General features: G+C 38.5%; 1 protein-coding gene across 1 annotated transcript in view; it reads left to right on the top strand.

Annotated features, from left to right (window-relative positions):
* Atad5 (ATPase family AAA domain containing 5) overlaps positions 1 to 17707 on the top strand; it is a 44494-nt gene extending 26787 nt beyond the window's left edge. The window contains exons 15-23 of the mRNA XM_076936203.1: positions 1180 to 1356; positions 1685 to 1821; positions 2631 to 2724; positions 5379 to 5443; positions 9920 to 10100; positions 13334 to 13512; positions 14378 to 15225; positions 15960 to 16118; positions 16226 to 17707. Of these exons, the coding sequence (XP_076792318.1) occupies positions 1180 to 1356; positions 1685 to 1821; positions 2631 to 2724; positions 5379 to 5443; positions 9920 to 10100; positions 13334 to 13512; positions 14378 to 15225; positions 15960 to 16118; positions 16226 to 16304 (1919 nt within the window). The 3' untranslated portion in view covers positions 16305 to 17707. The remainder of the gene's footprint in view (positions 1 to 1179; positions 1357 to 1684; positions 1822 to 2630; positions 2725 to 5378; positions 5444 to 9919; positions 10101 to 13333; positions 13513 to 14377; positions 15226 to 15959; positions 16119 to 16225) is intronic.
* The last annotated feature ends 1360 nt before the right edge of the window (positions 17708 to 19067 follow it).

The following is a 19067-nucleotide window of genomic DNA, read 5'->3' as shown; positions in this document are numbered from 1 at the left end:
TTACTGAGTACCTCAATATATAAGTGATAGGATATAATCCATGGATATAGAGCAGACAAATGAACAAGGCTCAGTTATGGAATTAAGTGAGTAGGGTGGCAAGTACGGAAGATACTGCTCTCTTGCTTAATTAAGACTGTCGGGACCTGAGACAAGGACAGAAGGTCTCATGCTGCAGGAGAGTAGAGGTCATCCCTTCATGTTCTGACTTTTTATCCTTCCTCCAGAACATCTTTGTAAATACACACTGTTCACATGTACTACTGATGTACTACTGTAGGGCCCAGGGTATGCCACTACCAGTTTTCCTCCAGTGTCTTCTGATTGTAAGCAGCTGTAGCAAAAATAACTGAAAGAATTTAAGTGTTACTTCAAAATTATGTGTTTATACTTTACGTTTGGTACATACCTGTACTTAGAAGTAGAGAGGATTGCCAAGTCTGGCCTGGCTCCAAGAATGGAACTGACTGGGGAGGTGAGGGAATAAAGAACAATTAAAAATACACACCTAGAGAAAAGCTGGACTCAGGTGGACGGGACTTTTTGATGGAGAAAACCCAACACCTCAGAAGCTCAGCAAGTTTATTAAATACAGTTGAACAGAGAGGCAGGGTTATTGCATGCAGCTGTAAATGGAGATGGGGTTATTACATACAGATAAACAAGGAGGAAAGGTTGATGGTATATAGCTGAATAAGGAGGCAGGTTTAGCTCTTCTAAGTAGGATCAGTCTGCAAGCTGTAAATATGGGGAGTAGGGGACTATGACAGTTTTTTCTGCACATACCAACATCATTACATGGACGAGAAGGCTTGCTATCACTCTGAGCCTGGGGAACGAGGATGCCACTTTCCCATAGGCCTGAGGCTGCACACCTCACAGAGTGTCAAAAGATTTAGTCCTATCTGAGTACCTTAGAAAGACTTTTGCAGCCAACCAAGGAAAAGTATGTATCTTTGGAAAAGAGCATCTTTTCCAACTAGCTGCTTTGTCCTGTCATTCTCTTAGAATAAATAGAACAATACACGAATATCTGTATTGAGCATTTACATATAAGAATGAAAGAAAATGTCTGCCTTTGGTTTTTTGTCATGTAAGAGTGGAAATAAACTGTAGATAACTTTATCTGGCCTTCAGTATAATTTTAGAATGTTGTTAAATGCAGTTTGTTTTTCATAGAAAAGTTAAACTCCCCTGGGAAAGTTGTTACATCACCAAGGAAGCTTCCTCCATCATCACCAAAGACAAGTGGGCAGAAGCGAGCACTTCTCCCTAAAACTTTGGCAAATTACTTTAAAGTGTCCTCCAAATCCAAAAATAATGAAGACATAGGAGCACGCGTGGGAAATGATAAAGGTAAAGCAGAAGTTAACAAGATAAATTAGCCTTGCTGTATAAAACTGAGAATGTACTTCATGGATTCCTATGCTAACTGTCCTAAATACAGAAGCATCTCTATTGAGTAAAGTTTGCTATGGAGTTCAGTTTGTGGATATATCTAGTGTTTTATTAAAAGTGAGTTTGGCCAGGTGTGGTAGTGCATACTCTTAATTCCAACACTCTGGAGGCAGAGGAAAGTAGTTCTCTGTGAATTCAAGGCCAGCCTGAGCCACACAGTGAGACATTGTCTTATTAAAGCAAAAAAGTGAGTGTTACCTAAAATATTAACATTGTATTTATGCAGGAGTCAAAAATTCTTCTTTGGAACAGAGGCAAATTATTCAGAGTAAATCAACAAGTGCAAATAATTCAATTATTAAAGATGTTGGAGCTGAAGAATCCAACAGAAAGAAGGCCACATCACTCATTCTCTTTGAGGAGGTAGGCCTGCGGGGTGTATTTGTAAGGTGCCACGGTAGACACATATTCTAAAGATTACTGTGTGCTTCTCATAAGAAAATTTAAGATAGCTATGAAATCCAAGAATACATATCTCTAGAATAATATTTTTATAAAGAATGGTAATTAAAAAGCATTTTCTCTCTATTATTATGTGTGTGGATGTTATGCCTACCTGTATGTCTGTGCACTGTGTGTACACTATCCTTGGAGGCTAGAGGAGGTTATTAGATCCCCTGGAGCTGGAGTTACAGATGGTTATGAGCTACCATGTTGATGCAGGGAATCAAACTCAGGTTCTTAAGAAGAGCAACCAATGCTCTTAACCACTAAGCTATCTCTCTAGCCCTGTCTAGAATAATTTTAAGATGGTTAACATAGTTCAAGGATACTGATTATTAACAACTATAGAAATGAGGCTTATAACTACCCAGTTACTAGTGATTTGATTTTATTTAGTTTTAATGTTTATTATGTGACCATCTTAAAGGTTCCTTTATGAAATAAGACAAACTTTTCTCCAGGCAGTAGTGATGAACACCTTTAATCCAGGCAATCAGGAGGCAGAGACAGGCTGATCTCTTAGTTCAAGGCCAGTCTACACAGTGAGTTCTAGGACAATCAGGGCTACACAGAGAAACCCTGTCTAAAAAAAAAAAAAAAAAATCTAGCAACAACAACAACAACAAAAATCTATGTTGGCTTTGACATAGTATATCTACTGTGTATATGTATAACTGTGAGTGTAGTGTTGCTCTTCCTATGTTAATATTCTAATGAACGGTTTGTAGGTCGATGTCATTCTTGAAGAAGATGCTGGGTTTTTGAATGCAGTCAAAACATTCATGGCAACAACTAAACGACCAGTAATTCTCACTACAAGTGGTATGTAAAAATAATTTCAGTACAGTTTGGTTTTGTTGAAATATTTTGTGAGAGCAATAACTTCAAACATTAGGCAAGCAGAGTGGGGAGTCGGCTGGAGAGATGGCTCAGCAGGTAAAACCTGCCAGGCAAATCTCGTGACCTGAGTTTGATGCCTGAAATGCACATAAAGGTAGACAGGCAGAGAGAACCAGTTCCCCAGGGTTGACCTGTTACTTCTGAATGCTTATGTACCCGCACACAGACATCACGCACAAGAACACACAATAAATAACATTTTAAAACAAATGGGGTTACTGGAAGGGTGGCTTAGTGGTTAAGAGCACTTGTTCTTGCAGAGAACCTGGGTTCAGTTCCCAGCACCCACATGGCAGCATACAGTTATCTGTAAGTCAAATTCTACGGGATCCAATGAACTCTTCTGTTCTCCTCAGGCACCAGGCCTCACATGGAACACAGACATACTTGTAGGCAAAACACTCAAACACAAAATAAATAAACTTAAACACTGCCCCCCCCCCCAAAAAAAAAAACCTAGTATAGTGGCATATGTCTGTAATCAGTACTCACAAGGCAGAGGCAGGAGAAGCCCCACAAATTTGAGGCTGGCTTAATGCCTGTAATGATTTATAGACCAGCCAGTGCTGCATAGCCAAGTCCTCTCTCAGCCTTTTAGTCTTAGCTAATTACACGTAAGAAGCAGAGGCAGGAAGCTGAGATCTTTAAAGCTAGCTGGATACTGTATGAAGACCCTGCTTTGAAAACAGAAGAAACACACATAGGCATACACGCACCCCAAAGGAAGACCCTGCCTTATAGACAGTAGAAACACATAGGCATTGAGCCCAGTGACAGAACCTACCACATGCAAGGCTCTAGATCTGATCCTCAGTGCCACTGCTCCAAAAAAAGTCAGTTGAAAAATTCTTTTTCTAAAATGAGGAAGCAACCTGTTCTCTTAACAACTGAGCCATATTTCTAGCCCCTGGATTTACTTTTCTGAGGTCCTCTGTAAGAGCAACAAAAGCTAGTAACCATTGAGCTCTCCAGCTCTTGGAAGCTAGTTTTATTTGTTTGTTTTGTTTTTCAAGACAGGGTTCCTCTGTGTAACAGCCCTGGAACTTGATTTGTAGACTAGGCTGGCCGGGAACTCATAGAGACCCACCTGCCTTTGCCTTCTAAGTGTTGAGGTTAAAGGTGTGTGTACCGCCATGCTCTGTGGAAGCTAGTTTTTTCAAGTAAGAATTATTCACATTTGTATTTACTTGCAGCCTTTGTTAGTTATAAAATTCAGTGTAGATGAGAATAGCAATGGCTATTTAAAAATGTATACTACTGAGTCCGGTGTTAGACGTTTAAGATCTAAATTAAGAACTGCCTAAAACAGAAACTTACAATATATATATTTAATCACCCTAGCAGAGGGAGGTGAGTTTGAGGTAATCTGGTCTATATAGTGAGTTCCAGGACAGACAGCCAGAGCTGTGCCGAGAAACCCTATCTTCAAAAGAAACAAGTCCTTTTCTTATTTCTTTGTCGTACCTATAATTAGACAACCCTAGAGCATGTGTATCTGTTTGTCTGTTTTATAATTTTATTCTTTCGCCAGGCTAGCTTTAAATTCAGGGAGATAGCCTTCCTCATCCTACATTTACAGGGATGAGCCACCTCCTGGTTCCCTGCAGATCCTTAATTGAATTTAGCACTTCTCTTTCACATGATAAAACATTAAAGATATTTGTTTCATGTTTAGTTAAAGTAAATCTTCATCAGTGTCACAGAATTCTATCTACCTTGTTGGGTATGAGAATTGGGTGTTTCACTTTAAAAATCCATATAGTTTTTTTATTATTATTTGAGATGGTCTAGAAATCTATCTTCTGGGACTATAAGTGTCAGCCAGCATACTTGGCCTATAATTTTTTAAAAACATTTTTTATTATTTATATTTACACATATGTACCATAAAACCTGTGCAACAGAGCATATGTGGAGAATTAGACTGGATGTGGTAACAAATGCCTATAATCCCATCACTCTGGAGGACTATGTAGGAGGATTAAATGCTACTACATAGCTAGATCTTGTCTTAAACATAAGAAAAGTAAACTTTGCAACTATTCAGAAGGCTAACTCTGCTATGATGGTATTTGGAAAGTTCATTTCTGCTGGTTGTTAACCTTCATGTCTTCTTTCTTTGTTTTGATGCTAAGCATGTTCCTTACCAACGAGCTACATCCCCAGCCCTGCAATTACTTCAAAATATGAAAATCTTAATAATCATAGGTTAGGTGATAGCTTCATTAAAATGTCTTCCTTACTTTAGATCAAAACAGAAGGTTCCATAAAGGGTTATAATTTACATGATACTATTGTTTCCTTTTATATATGAGGAATACTTCCAAGATGCCCTCAATGGTCAATGGTTACTATATACAGTTCATAGTACCATTCTATATATACACCTTCTTTCCTATATATATATAGACTTAGAACACTTGTAACCTAGTCACAGTAAAAAATTAACAAATTAACAACTAATTACCAAGAGCACAGTCACAACACCTGGAAAGCTGGTTCTCATAGAAGAGTATAACTGGGAAAAGTTATTTAGTGGTCTCGTTTTTTTAAAATGTTATGTTGTTTTCCTATAGATCCTACATTTGGTCTAGTGTTTGATGGCTGCTTTGAAGAAATCAATTTCAATATTCCTTCCCTGGTAAGTTTTGAATTTTCATGATTACAGATTATATGTATTACAATTCTATAAAATGTGGGTTTTTTTTTTAATGATTTATTTTTATTTTGTGTGCATTGGTGTTTTCCTTACATGTATGTCTGTGTGAGGGCATCAGATCCCCCAGAACTGGAATAACAGAGTTGTGAGGTACCATTTGGGTGCTGGGAATTGAACCTAGGTTCTCTGGAAGAGCACTTAACTACCGAGCCACCTCTCCAGCCTTTAAAATGTGTTTTTAAGGAGATGTTAAAGCCTTTGAGTTCTAGGAGACTTGTGGTGATTTCCTCTTTTGCTTTAAAATGAGTTTTTCTTTTTCTTTTTTTTTCTTTTTTTTTTTGAGACAGGGTTTCTCTGTATAGCCCTGGCTGTCCTGGAACTCACTCTGTAGACCAGGCTGGCCTCGAACTCAGAAATCCGCCTACCTCTGCCTCCCAAGTGCTGGGATTAAAGGCGTGCGCCACCACCGCCCGGAGAGGTTATTTTTCAGATACTAAGTTTTCTGTGTACCCTAATATTACTTTTTGGTTTGGATTTTTCGTTTTTTTCTTTGAGACTGTCTCACCATGTAGCATTGTCTGGCCTGCAACTACCTTTGTACAGCTGGTTGGCCTTGAATGTACAGAGCCCACCCGCCCCGCCTCGAAAGTTCTGAGATATAAAAGTGTATAACTATCAAGCCCAGCAAATTCTATTTTTATTTTGTTGTTTTGTTTTTTGAGACAGGGTTGCTCTACATTGCCCTGGAGTCCTGGACCTCACCTGTAGACCAGGCTGCCCTCTGAGAGCTGGGATTAAAGGCACTCACTACCATACCTGGCTTCTTTCTATTTTTAAAGAGTTCAACCTTGCACTTGTGTGAGTGCTGATATTTGTGATTATGTAATCATAATCCATATCTGGATAGAAAACTACTTCTTTCCTTGTGAAGGGTCTGTGTATTTGTTCCTCATGGCAACAGGACACACAGGATTGTCCTAAGAACAGGATGAACACTTGAAACTTCCAAGTTTATGGTATTAACCTTGTTTGTGTTTGTAGCGTTTTTTTTGTTTGTTTGTTTGTTTGTTTTGTTTTGTTTTTTTAAGATTGATTTTTATCTATATGAGTATTTGCTCAAATTGACACCATGTTTGTTTGCTGACTGTGGGGATTAATGAGAACATTGTATCCCCGAGACCTAGAGTTACAAGTGACAGGGAACCAGTGTGAGGGTACTGGGAACTGAACCCCTGGTCCTCTGCTAGAACAGCAAGTGTTCTTAACCTCTTAGCCATCTTCTTCAGGACTTCCCCCTCTTTTTTTTTTTTTTTTTTTTTTTTTTAACTTTATCTAGGCATTTCGGTGCACACACACCTTTAATATCAGCACTTGAGAGACAAAGGCTATTTATTCTGTGTGTATGTATGTTTATATAGGTGCATTGTGACCTGATAGATGTGTGGAAATCAAAGAACAGCTTTCAGGAGTAGTATACACTTATTGTGTGGCCCAGGCTGGCCCCAGAGCTTACAGTCCTTCTGCCTACATACCAACGCTAGAATTATTGGTATAAACTACCGTGCATACTTTAGTGTCTTTTCAAGGGTCCTTTTATGTCTTTGTCTTCTCATTGAAATACTGGTTCAACTTTTTAGGAAATGTTTTATCTCTGTCTTCTCATTGACTTTTTGGGAAATGTTCAGTGTGGATGGTGAGGAATGGATGCTGGGATTTGTGCCTGCCAGGCAAACACTGTAACAGAACTGTTTGTCCTCCCAGCTCATGTTCAGATGTTCTGATCATTGTTTAATCTGTTTAATTAATTAGTTGTTTGTTTTACTGAGTTGGAACAGGTTGTGGTTTTTTTGGTTTTGTTTTTTGTTTTGTTTGGTGGTTTGGTTTGGTTTGGTTTTGGTTTTGGTTTTGGTTTTTCAAGACAGGGTTTCTCTGTAGCCATGGCTGTCCTGGAACTCACTCTGTAGACCAGACTGGCCTTGAACTCACAGATTTCTACCTGCCTATACCTCCTGAGTGCTGGGATTAAAGGTGGACACCACCATACCTAGCTTCAAAGATCCTTTTCAAATTTTATGTTATATTTATGTATTGTGTGTGCCCATGGTACATATGTGGAGGCCATAGGATAGCTTGCAGAAGTTACTTCTCTTTTTTTCCCACTGTATGAGACCTTGGCATCAAACGCAAGTCATCAAACTTGCAAGCATTTACTTGCTATGCCCACATTGGCCCATAGAGTACCTTTTTCTTAATGACTATTGCTTTGCAGGGTTGTGTTTGTTTGTTTTTGTTTTTTGTTTTCCAGACTTTATTTTGTTCATAATATTTATATGATAATATGGTGTTGGCTTGGTTATTGTAACTGTACCAAGTCTTGAGAATAGAGACTATAACCCCTCTAACTGTTCTTTTATAAAACCGTTTTGATTGCTACAGGTATTACTCATTTCTCCATTAGTTTTAGAAAGAAACTATCAATTTCTACAGTTTATTCTGGTATTTTGTTGGAATTGCATTGAATTTATAGATCAAATTTGGGACAGCTGACACTTGATAATACTGAGTCTTCTAATTAAGGTTCATTTGCTTAGAGGACAGTATTCATTTTTTTCAAATTTGTTTGTTGGTTTGGTTTTTTGAGTTAGGGTCCCTTTGTAGTCCTAGCCATCCTTGGCTTTTAGTGGCTGCTTTATTTTATGCAACATAGGTTTGTATATGTTGTAGCATCTGTGTCGGCTTGAAACTCAATACGTAGCTAAGAAGGACGTTTGTAATGCTTTCTTCTCCCAAAAGCTAATTTACAAGCTGGGGTTATTGGCATATGCCACCATAACCTGTGTTATGGGTGGGTCTAATACTTTCATTGGCTAGGGCTTCAGTGACCACACTAAATAGAGGTGTTGATAGTGGGCAGTCCTAGCTGTTTATAGAGAGATTATAGACAGGAAGTAATCACAATTACTGTTGACCACAAAAGTAGCTGTAGGGGGTTTATGTTGTGGCTTTTGTATATTTTTGTTAGGATTAGGGATATGCCCTATCAGCCCAGTTTTAAGTATTTTTATATAAACAATAAATGTATTACTTAAGTTGGATTTTTCTGTTTTTCTCTGTTATTCGTGAATATTGTACTGATTGCATATGGCAGAGGTTTGATCCTGTGCACCACATGCATACAAACATACTTAAACGACACAGATATACGCACATATACACCTGCTGCATTCACACACATACACATAAATCTACACACGATTGGAGTACTTTATTATCTCAGTACTTGGGAAACTGAGAAAGAAGAATTGCCAATTTAAGGCTACATAAGGTTGCATAGCCAGCCTGGCTTTCTAGCAAGACTTTGTCTCAAGAAGGGTGGTAGCGTACGACTTTAATCCCAGCTCTGGCAGAGGTAGGTTTGAGGCCAGAGTGAGTTCCAAGATAGCCAGGACTATACAAAGAAACCCTGTTTCAAATAAACAAACCAAAACAACACAAAAGAAAAAAAAACAAAAGCAGTACTGGAATTCTGATAAAATGAAAGAAGGTTACTATCCAATAAGTTCTGATTCATCAGATGTTAACATTGTCCCTCTGTCTTTTATCTCTAAGTACATATGCTTCTATGAACTCGAGAAGTTTTCTATTTTGATTTTAGAATTAGAAAACCATATTTTAATATTGCTATGATATTTATAATTTTAATGACTATAAAACATGTCAGTCAGCCAGATACAGTAGTACATACCTTTAATCTCAGCACTCAGGAGGCAGAGGCTGGTAGATCTTTGTTCATTTGAGGCAAGTCTTAGTCTGCAGAGTGAGTTTCTCTCAGGGTTATGTAGAAAGGCCCTGTCTCAAAATTAAAAACAACAACAAAAAATTCTGTCAGGTGTACCATTACTTAATCCAGCTCTATAAACTTCCTGTAGTGTTCAAGTTGGAGAATTTTGTGTAAGTTTCCTTGTAAGGTTGAATGTGGTACACACCTACAATACCAGCATATAAGAGGCAGAGGCAAGGAGGATCCTGAGTCAGCCTGGCCTATGGAGCCAAATCCTGCTTAAAACAACAGCAGCAACAACACAAACACACAAACTGGGAGATGGGAATATGCATGTAATCCTAGCATTTGGAAGGTGGAGGCAGGAGAATCATAGGTTCGTGTTCAAGGCCAGCCTGGGTTGTATAAGATTCTGTCTTAAACACATACATTTTGTTGTTGCTGTCTTGGACTATATATAATAAGCTCAAGAAGAATATATAAATGCTTTTAATTTGGTGGTATATGCTCTTTTATTTTTTAGAGAAATTTCATTTTCAAAAACTTTTCAGACACTATGGATTGTTAGCAAAATTCTTCATTGTTATTTAGGTTTATTGCTATATTTTCTGCAATTTGTGTAATTGACTATGTGTTTCTCTCCCCCCAAATCTTGCCTTGTTTTTCTATTTTTTAAGCTAAATGTTGCCAGCTATCTACAAGTGATCTGTCTAGTTGAGAATTTCAGAACTGACTTTAAAGACTTTGTAACCTTGTTGACTGCAAATGCTTGTGACATCAGAAAGAGTATCCTTTACTTACAGTTTTGGATTAGAAGTGGAGGTGGAATTTTAGAAGAAAGGCCATTATCATATTGTCGTAAGTAGTCTGTCATGTGAAACTTTTATTTTGGGACCATATTCTTAAATATATATACTCTATCAAAATATTTCTAAAATTATAAATTAAGTGTCTAGTTATGCTGATTTTTATAATACACATCTATCTATATCTATGTATTTGTTTATTTGGTTTCATTTTGGGCTTTTGGTTTATTGAGGCAGGGTTTCTCTGTGCAGCCCTAGCTGTCCTGGAACTGGCTCTGTAGACCACAGCTCAGCTCTTCCTGCCTCTGCCTCCTAACTGCTGAGATTAAAGGTTTGCACCACCACTACCCTACTTACATCTCTTTAATAAAGGTTTTTAAAACATTAAGTATAAGTAACAGCCTGGTGTGCTGGTGGACATCTGTGATTCCAGCAGGTTAGAGGCAGAGGCGGGCTAATCAGAAATTCAGGGCCATGCTTGTCTATATAATGAGCTCAAGGCAGGCTGGGCTATATAACACCTTCTCTCAAAACACAAAACCAAAAAAAAAAAAAAAGTATAAATAGATTGAATTCACAAAAATAAAGGAGCAACTTTTTCCCAGTATGGTGTTGCATGCCTGTAATTCCAGTTCTGCTGTCTCTCACAAGGTGAAAAAGACAGATGCCCTATATAGAACAATCCTTAGATTTTCTACCATGCTTCTCAAGCTCCCAGTAGCTTCTGAAGCAAGCCTGAAGTAAGTTCTGACAGAACTTGAGAAATGGAGGCTAGAGAATCCAGAGTTGAAGGTCATCCTTGGCTTCATAGCAAGTTGAGGATAGTCTGGATTGCATGAGACCATCTCAAAAACAGCAGTCTCTCCAGCGGGGCTGAAGAGATGGCTCAGCAGTTAAGAGCACTCACTGACTATGCTTCCAAAGGACCTGGTTTCAATTCCAACAACACCCACATGGCAGCAGCTCACAACAGTCAGTAACTTCAGGTTCGTAGCATCTGACACCCTCACACAGATAGGCATGTAGGCAAAATACCAATGCACAAATGGATGGATGGGTGGGTAGGTAGGTAGGTAGAAACATAGGTAGATACACAGATACATAGTTAGATAGATAGAAACAAATACTCCAAACTATTGCTTATACACTTGTAGACGTACAGTTTCTTATAGAATTGTTACCTTCCTTCTTTCCCTTATAAAAAAAACATACCTGTGCCAGGTGTGGTAATGTATTCCTGTGATCCTGACACTTAGAAGAGGAGGCAGGAGGATCTAAAGGTAAAAGTCATTCTTGGCTACACTGAGTTCAGCCTGCACTACAGGACTACTATCAGTGTTCTGTCCATGTAGCCATATCTCATTCTTCTTCTGTGATGGTATTTTAAGTATAAGGTCCTGGGGGCTTTTGTTTATCTATGAGAGTGATATATGCATGCTCTGTGTAGACCTGTGTCTTCCTCAATTTCTCTTGCCAGGTTTTTTTGTTTGTTTGTTTAGTTTTGTGGTTTTTATTTCTTTTTGGTTTTGTTTAATTTGCTTGGTTGCTTGGTTGCTTGCTTGCTTTGGGTTGGGTTGGTTTGTTTTTGTTTTTGTTTTTTTCTGATACAAGGTTCCTCTCTGTAGCCCTGGATGGCCTTGAACTCAGAGATCCATCTGCCTCTGTGATGGGTATAAAGGCATGGACCACCACTGCCAGGCTTGTTTTGCTTTTATTTTTTAAATTACGTGTTTGCATTTATTGATTGGTGGTGTAGAGATGAGAAGGCAACTGTAGGAGTCAGTTCTCTTCTACACTGTGGGTCCCAGGGCCTGAACTCAAATTGTCAGCTTAGCCATAGGCGCCTTTTATCTGCTGAGTCAATTTATTGGTCCTATTTTTGCTTTGAAGACAGGTTCCCATGCCGTTCAGGCATGTGTAACCACACCCAGCTTTTATCTCTTTGTAGCATATTTAATAGTTTGTAATTCTAATTTTCTTAAGAACTTGGTTTCCGAAATGTTTTTCTCACATGAATGTTTTTACTTTCTACTGCTCTTCAGTCACTGTTGTAACCTGATTATATATAGCATGAGCAATTATTGATTACTTTCTCCATTCTAGGTTCTGTGTTTTCATAGTCAGCCATGCTTGTTCCCTAGGGAAGTTGCTAGTTTCTGTTGCCTGCTCCATAGCCACACTTGTGTAGGAAAGACCATAATCAGCCATGCTTATTCCCTGGGGAAGTTGCTAGTTTCTGTTGCCTGCTCCATAGCCACACTTGCGTAGGAAAGAGCCTGCACAAAGGATCACGCCAGCCCAAGGGCAACGTACAAGAAAGGAAAGTAGAAGAAGAACAAAATGAAGTTCTATAAAACTAATCCCCTGTCATTTTTCTCTCCAATTAGTTCAAAATTTAAACATCATTTTACTTTTTAATTTATTTTATTTTATATACATTGGTGTTTTGCCTGCATGTGTAAGGGAGTTGGATTCCCTAGAACAATTATGAGCTGCCATGTGGTTGCTGGGAATTGAACTTGTGACCTTTGGAAGAGCAGCCAGTGTTCTTAACTGCTGAGATATCTCTCCAGCCCTTAAACATTATTTTTTTAAAAATAGAACTAGCCAGGGCCGGAGAGATGGCTCATCGGTTAGAGCACTGACTGTTCTTCCAGAGATCCTGAGTTCAGTTCCCAGCAACTACATAGTGGCTCACAACCATCTGTAATGAAATCTGATGCCTTCTTCTGGTGTGTCTGAAGACAGCAATAGTGCACCCATATAAACAAACAAACAAGCCATAATTTTCATTCACTGTAAGCTGCCAACTTTAACAAATTCTAAAAAAATTAATATAGTAAGTAAGGCCTGGGGGGAAACCATCCTGATATTTGTGTGTGATGGAGCCCATGATGAGGCAACAGGATCAGATGTCCAAGGTTGCCTACCTTAGTAATAACAGCAGAAATTGTCCTCTGAACATCAAACACACAAAGAAGTTCAAGGTTATCCTTGTCTACATTACAAATGTGAGGCCAGCCTGGACTACATGAGATCCTGTCTTAAGGAAATAGTAAAATAGGTCTTGGGTAAGCAACAAATGATAATATATCAATAAAAGATAGGCTTGAATCATGTTGCTTAGGTATTTTTCCAATGAATTATTACATTGTGTTTATAATGAGGTGAACACATTGTGGAGAGCAAAATGGAGCCAGAGTAATCAGGCTGGTGCTCACACTTTCTTCTATCCTGGTCTTTCAAATGCATTCACATAAGATTGGTCTTCATTACTTTTTTTAGGAGAAAATAGCAGAAGTACACTGTTTTTTTCTGAAGATGGCTGTGATGTGAACATTAACTCTAAAAACACCAAAAGGAACCGTGTGGCCCTCCCCAGATGTGACACCGGCTGTTCAGAGGCTTTCTTTGGACTCAAGAACATTGCCTCCCCATCCCAAGACTTACTTTCCTTGTTAAAGGTATTTTCTGTGTCTATGGAATGTTGAATTCCTGTTTCTGTTCATCTTCTTAGTATTTACCCAGCATTTTGAATCTTAGTTCAGGTTAAAATTCACTTAACATTTTTTAGACTTTAGATGTGAGATTTTAACTCATTTGACTGTGTTGACAAATGGTGCCTAGGCACAGCTTTAAAAGCACAGGATGTGACTCAGGTTAAATTGAGCCAGGCGTGGTAGGGTACACCTCTAGTCCCAGTACTCGGGAGGCAGAGGCAGGTGGATCTCTACTTCCAGCCTGGTTCCAGAACAGCCAGGGGTACATGGAGAAATCCTGTCTAGAAAAATAAAATATAAATGACCTTCGATACTGAATTGGAGTCTGTACTAAATAAAGAACACTAGTTTTGAATCTAAATCTAGATTAGACTTAGAATGTTTCTCCTCCCTCCTAGGTATCTTTTCTTTGGTTTTGTTTGTTTGTTTGTTTGTTTGTTTGTTTCCCCTAGCCCTGGGGTTTGGTCCAAGGAGCTTAGTACATATTAGGTAAATGTTTTACCACTGGCCTACCCAGCCCAGTCAGTACTGTTTTGATGTGTTAAATATAATCTAATAAAGTTACAAAGAGTAGCCACTTAATACTTTCAAGATTGAATAGTTGGCAGGGAGATGGCTCAGTAGTAAAGGTGCTTGCATTCCAAGCCTTGTGACCACCTCAGTGTGATCCCTAGGCCTACATGGTATAGAAAGGAGAGAACTGACTCCACAAGTCGTTCTCTGATCTCCACATGTGTCGTGAGGCACCCTCCCAAAACAAAACATATCACCTATGTAAAAGATAGGACAAGTCTGTTCATCAAGCATTCTTAATTCAATTGCTTTTCAGCACAAGGTCACAACAAAGGAAGAGTGGCAGAAACTCATTCATCTTCTCACCGAATTCCACATGCAAAATATAGATCTGTTACACAGTAATCTTGAGTTCATCCTGCCACTGCCAGTTAACATGATGCCAGATGTAAGAGGTGCTTATGGCTTCCCAGGGACTACACTGGCCAGTGCACCAGCAAGCATGAAGCATCTTGCCAGGAAGCTGTCAGAAGACCAGACATTGAGAAAATCACAGAAAAGGAAACGGAAAAAGATGGTGACCCTAGATGACAGTGACCTGTTTGACACTGGCCTCGACTTTTCTGGTGAACTACCTAGCTTATCTCCTGCACCTTCCTCATCTGTAGAAGACAACTTAAGCAGAGACAGAGGTGGCAACCCAGAGATAAAGACACAGAACAAAGGTTTCAAGCCTCACTCTGTACCTCAGCCTCCTAAGACACTAGCAGAGAAGAAGTGTTGCATGCTCGTTTCCCACTGTTTAAATTCTCTCAGTGAGTTCATGGAGAACACGTCCTTCATAGATGCCCTTTTAGCAGATCCAGGGGAACAGAATGAATTTGGTAAAAGTGCCTTTCACTGGACAAATGGAAAGGTTAAAAGTGGACTTTTTGATGAGTTTAGTCTTGAGACTAGAGATGGGTGGGCTCCTCGGAGCTCTGAAGAATTAAAAGCCACTGCAGAAGCACTCAGCTTCACTAAATGTTCTTCTACCATTTCAAAAGCACTAGAGTCCTTGAATTCATGCAAGCAATTAGGAAGAGACCCAACCAATGAACTCACTTTCTGTGTTTCACAAAGGTACCATGATGTATGCTTCCGCCAATCAGCAGCTAATCTACAGTAAGTCTTATTTGTTACCTTCCATTTTTCAGTAATCAATGTCAGTGAGTCTTTTTACTAATTTTCAAATGCTGGGCCATTGATCATGGGAAACAGTGTTAATATAGTTTCTCATGCAAATTAAGTAGATTGTTGAAAAAACTAATTTGAATGAAAATTGGGAAACCTGAGCTGAGTGTGGTGCCACACACCTTTAATCCCAGCACTGGAGGCAGAAGCAGGCGGACCTCTTTATTCAAGGCCAGACTGGTCTACAAAACGAACTTTACAACAGCCAGAGCTACATAGGAAAGACCCTGTCCCAGGGGGGAAAAAAAGAAGAAATTTGGGAGCCTTTAGGAAACAGAGAGGCACAGACTCATGACAGGTAAAGGTAACCATTAAGACATTTCACTGTGACACCAGGCTGTGGGTAATCACAGCACTGGAGAGTAGAGGCACAGAGATCAAGAGTTTGATGCCAGCCCAAGCTACAAAACAAAAGTACTAAACAGACATTTTCAATATGATGCTGAGCATGGTGGTGTGAGACTGTAATCCTAGCACTCAGGAGCCTGAGGTTGAAGTCAAACTGAGCTATGTAGACTTGAGGCCAATCTGGGCACATAGGAGTGAGTGATCTGACAGGAAATTAGAAGTGTTATCTGGACTAGACCAGAAGCAGGAACACTGGTTATATTTAGGGTTGTTACATATTTATATACAAAATAACAAATAATTCTCTTACTTTGTAGCAATGCTAACAAGAGGATGGCAGTCATTCAGAGTGTGTTTTCTAGCCGCTCTTTCCTGACCCTGGGTAATAAGCAAGCTAGTATAACTGACTACCTGCCAACTCTTCGGAACATTTGTCGGACAGAAAAGCTAAAAGAACAAGAGAAAAATAAAAGAAGGTAAAGTGTGTAAAAAAAAAAAAAAGTAATATTTTAGGTACCTATGTAAAGATTAATAAATGTGAGAATGAAAATACTAATATTAAATATCTTTGTGATTTTGACAGGTTTCTCCACTATTTTGAAGGGATTCATCTAGATATTCCTGAAGAAACTGTAACTACTTTGGCAGCTGACTTCCCTTGATGCTCCCCATCATCAGCCTTGTACAGACTGTGTGGTCCTGATGACACACTTGAGAGTTTGTGACTTTAAAGAAGAGCTTATTTCTCTTCATGTAAATTTTAAAAGACTTTTGTATTTTTGTGGTTCAAGTATTTAAAATGAAAATTTTGAGTTACAAATTGTATATTTTGTGGCATTTTTTTCTGAATGTTTTGAATTATCTATTTTTGCTTTATTGTACACTTCCTGTATGTGTGAACTATTTGTAGAATAATTTTTACTAATAGATTTCTAGAGCTGTTTCAGTGCTGAGCTCACCTGTCATTTTTCCCTGTTCCTGTAATCTTCCTCTGCTGTCCAACATCAGAGCTGCCCCACTGTAAATAGGCAGTCTCTAAAGTTACACAGTGGAAAACAGAGTTACGTACAGGGTATTTTTAAAATGTCCTAGGAAGCAAATTATGCCTCGGTTGTGGAAAGCATTGCCTTTATTTCTTGTGCCTTCTTCCAGCATGTTTTACATTTAATCATTGAGTCATTGGTGTGGCAGAGTAAAGTATTCTGAATTCTAGTGTTCACATACCTTTCTTCCTTATCCCCCCCATGCAGTTACAGTCTACAGCATTTTGCCAACTCAAATCATTTGTACATTTTCTGGTACTTTTACATCATTATGTATTATAAAGTAATGACATTAGTTTATCTATTTTGGACAACTTGGTGGTTGAAGAAATAATGAAGGATTCTACCATGGGGTTCCTACCTGACAGCATTTGCATTTAAGTATGGATTTTAGGCTTTTTGGTGCTGAGGATTAAACTTAGGGATTTTTGTATTATAGACAAATGTCCTGCATCTTAGTATATATACAGGCTTTATGTTTCAGCAGTTATCCCAGTGTTACCTATCAAGCCCAAGACCTTATGCATTCTATGAACATGCTTAACCAGAGCTAGAACCCCATCCTGATTTTGAATCAGGGTATAGTACATTGCGTAGGCTACCCCTAAACTCCTTCTAGAAGTTTGTGGTCCCTGTCTCAAGCTTCTTAAGTTCTTGGGACTACAGGTATATGCTACACCAAGCAAAGTCATCTTTTAATATTTTTTTAAGTACCTATTTTTTACTTTAGGAGCAAGATTTTAAAATGCACATTTTACTTAATGTTATTTTACAAATAATCATGTTTGTTTAAAATTCCTTCATAATGTAAATATTTGTATAATAACATAATATTCAGGTACATTTTCTGATTAATTGTATTTTTAATTCAGAAGATAAGGATTCTAGTTTTGTACTTTTTTAAAAATATAGGTGCATACCTGTTTACAAATGTATATGAAGTGTTTTTACCTCTTGTTCAACCTACCTTTTCTTGTATTAATTAGTAAATTGATCTAATTAAAAGTTAAAGTTAAAATGTTTCCTATGGTATTTAAATTGTTATGATTTTTGTTGGGTTTTGGTTTTTGCTCATTTGTTTGATTTGTTTTATTTTTTGAGACAAGATTTCTGTGTAGCCCTGGCTGTCTTGGAACTTATTCTGTAATTCTGTAGACCAGACTGACCTAGAACTCACAGAAATCCACCTGCCTCTGCCTTCTTAGTATATATACTGCATATATACTGTATATACTGTATATATATAGTGCTGGGATTAAAGGCGTGTGCCACCATCACAACCTGGCTGGTCAAAGCTTTTTAAAAGATTTATTTATGTGTATGAAAGTTTTTCTGCATGTATGTATGAGAACCACATACTTGCAGTGTCCTTGAGGTCAGAAGAGGCCATTGGGTACCCTGTAATTGGAGTTAAGAATGGTTATGAGCTGCTTACCATGTTGGGGCTGGAAACTGTACCCAGGACCCCTACAAGGGCACCAACGACTTGAAGCTTTTAAGTGTCTGTATCTGTGTTTCCCTGCTGGGTGGCTACTGTAGGTGTTTAGCTGCTATTCACGTGTTTTACTATTAGGGTCTCTGGTCATTCCCAACAACTTATCAACCAATGTAAAATAAATCCATAAAACTGTTCAAGTTATCAAAACTACGTCTTTAGCAGAAATATGACCTAGTGGAGTGGTTTTTAGTTTGAGAGAACATTTTTCCCCATTCAACCCCAACCTGTCTTATCAACATTTTTTTTTCTTTTGGGGGGAGGCAGGAGTTTCTCATTGTATTCCCAAACTGACCTCACACATTCTTACTGCTTCTGTGTTCTGAGTACACAGATTACAGGTACAGCTATCAATTCAGAGCTAGTTCTTTCTTTTACTAGGGTTGGTTGGTTTTTTTTTTTTTTTTTTTTTTTTTGTTTGTTTGTTTGTTTTTGTTTTTCCAGACAGGGTTTCTCTGTGTAGCCCTGGCTGTCCTGGAACTCACTCTGTAGACCAGGCTGGCCTCGAACTCAGAAATCCACCTGCCTCTGCCTCCCAAGTGCTGGGATTAAAGGTGTGCACCACCACCACGCAGCTCTTTATTTATTTATTTTTTATTTTTATTTTTAATTTATTTATTTTTATTTATTTATTTTTTAAATGGTTATCTTTTATTTTTCTATGTTTATGTGTGCTTCCTTTGTGTGTCTGTGCAGAACAAAGAACACCACATCCCTTGGAACTGACATTATAGGTAACTGTGAGCACCTGCAATGAAGGGCTGAGAACCAAACTGGGGCTTTCTAGAAAAGCAGCCAAGTGAGATTAATGAGCAAGAGATCTCTCCAGCCTGGTACTTGCTTTTAAATGGAGGTAACTTTTGGCTGCCTATGTGGCTCCTTACTAT

The sequence above is a fragment of the Arvicanthis niloticus genome, chromosome 6 (assembly GCF_011762505.2).
Source record: "Arvicanthis niloticus isolate mArvNil1 chromosome 6, mArvNil1.pat.X, whole genome shotgun sequence".
NCBI classification, from domain to species: domain Eukaryota; kingdom Metazoa; phylum Chordata; class Mammalia; order Rodentia; family Muridae; genus Arvicanthis; species Arvicanthis niloticus.
Note: the sequence above shows the minus strand (reverse complement) of the source record. Positions and strands in the feature narration are given on the sequence as shown.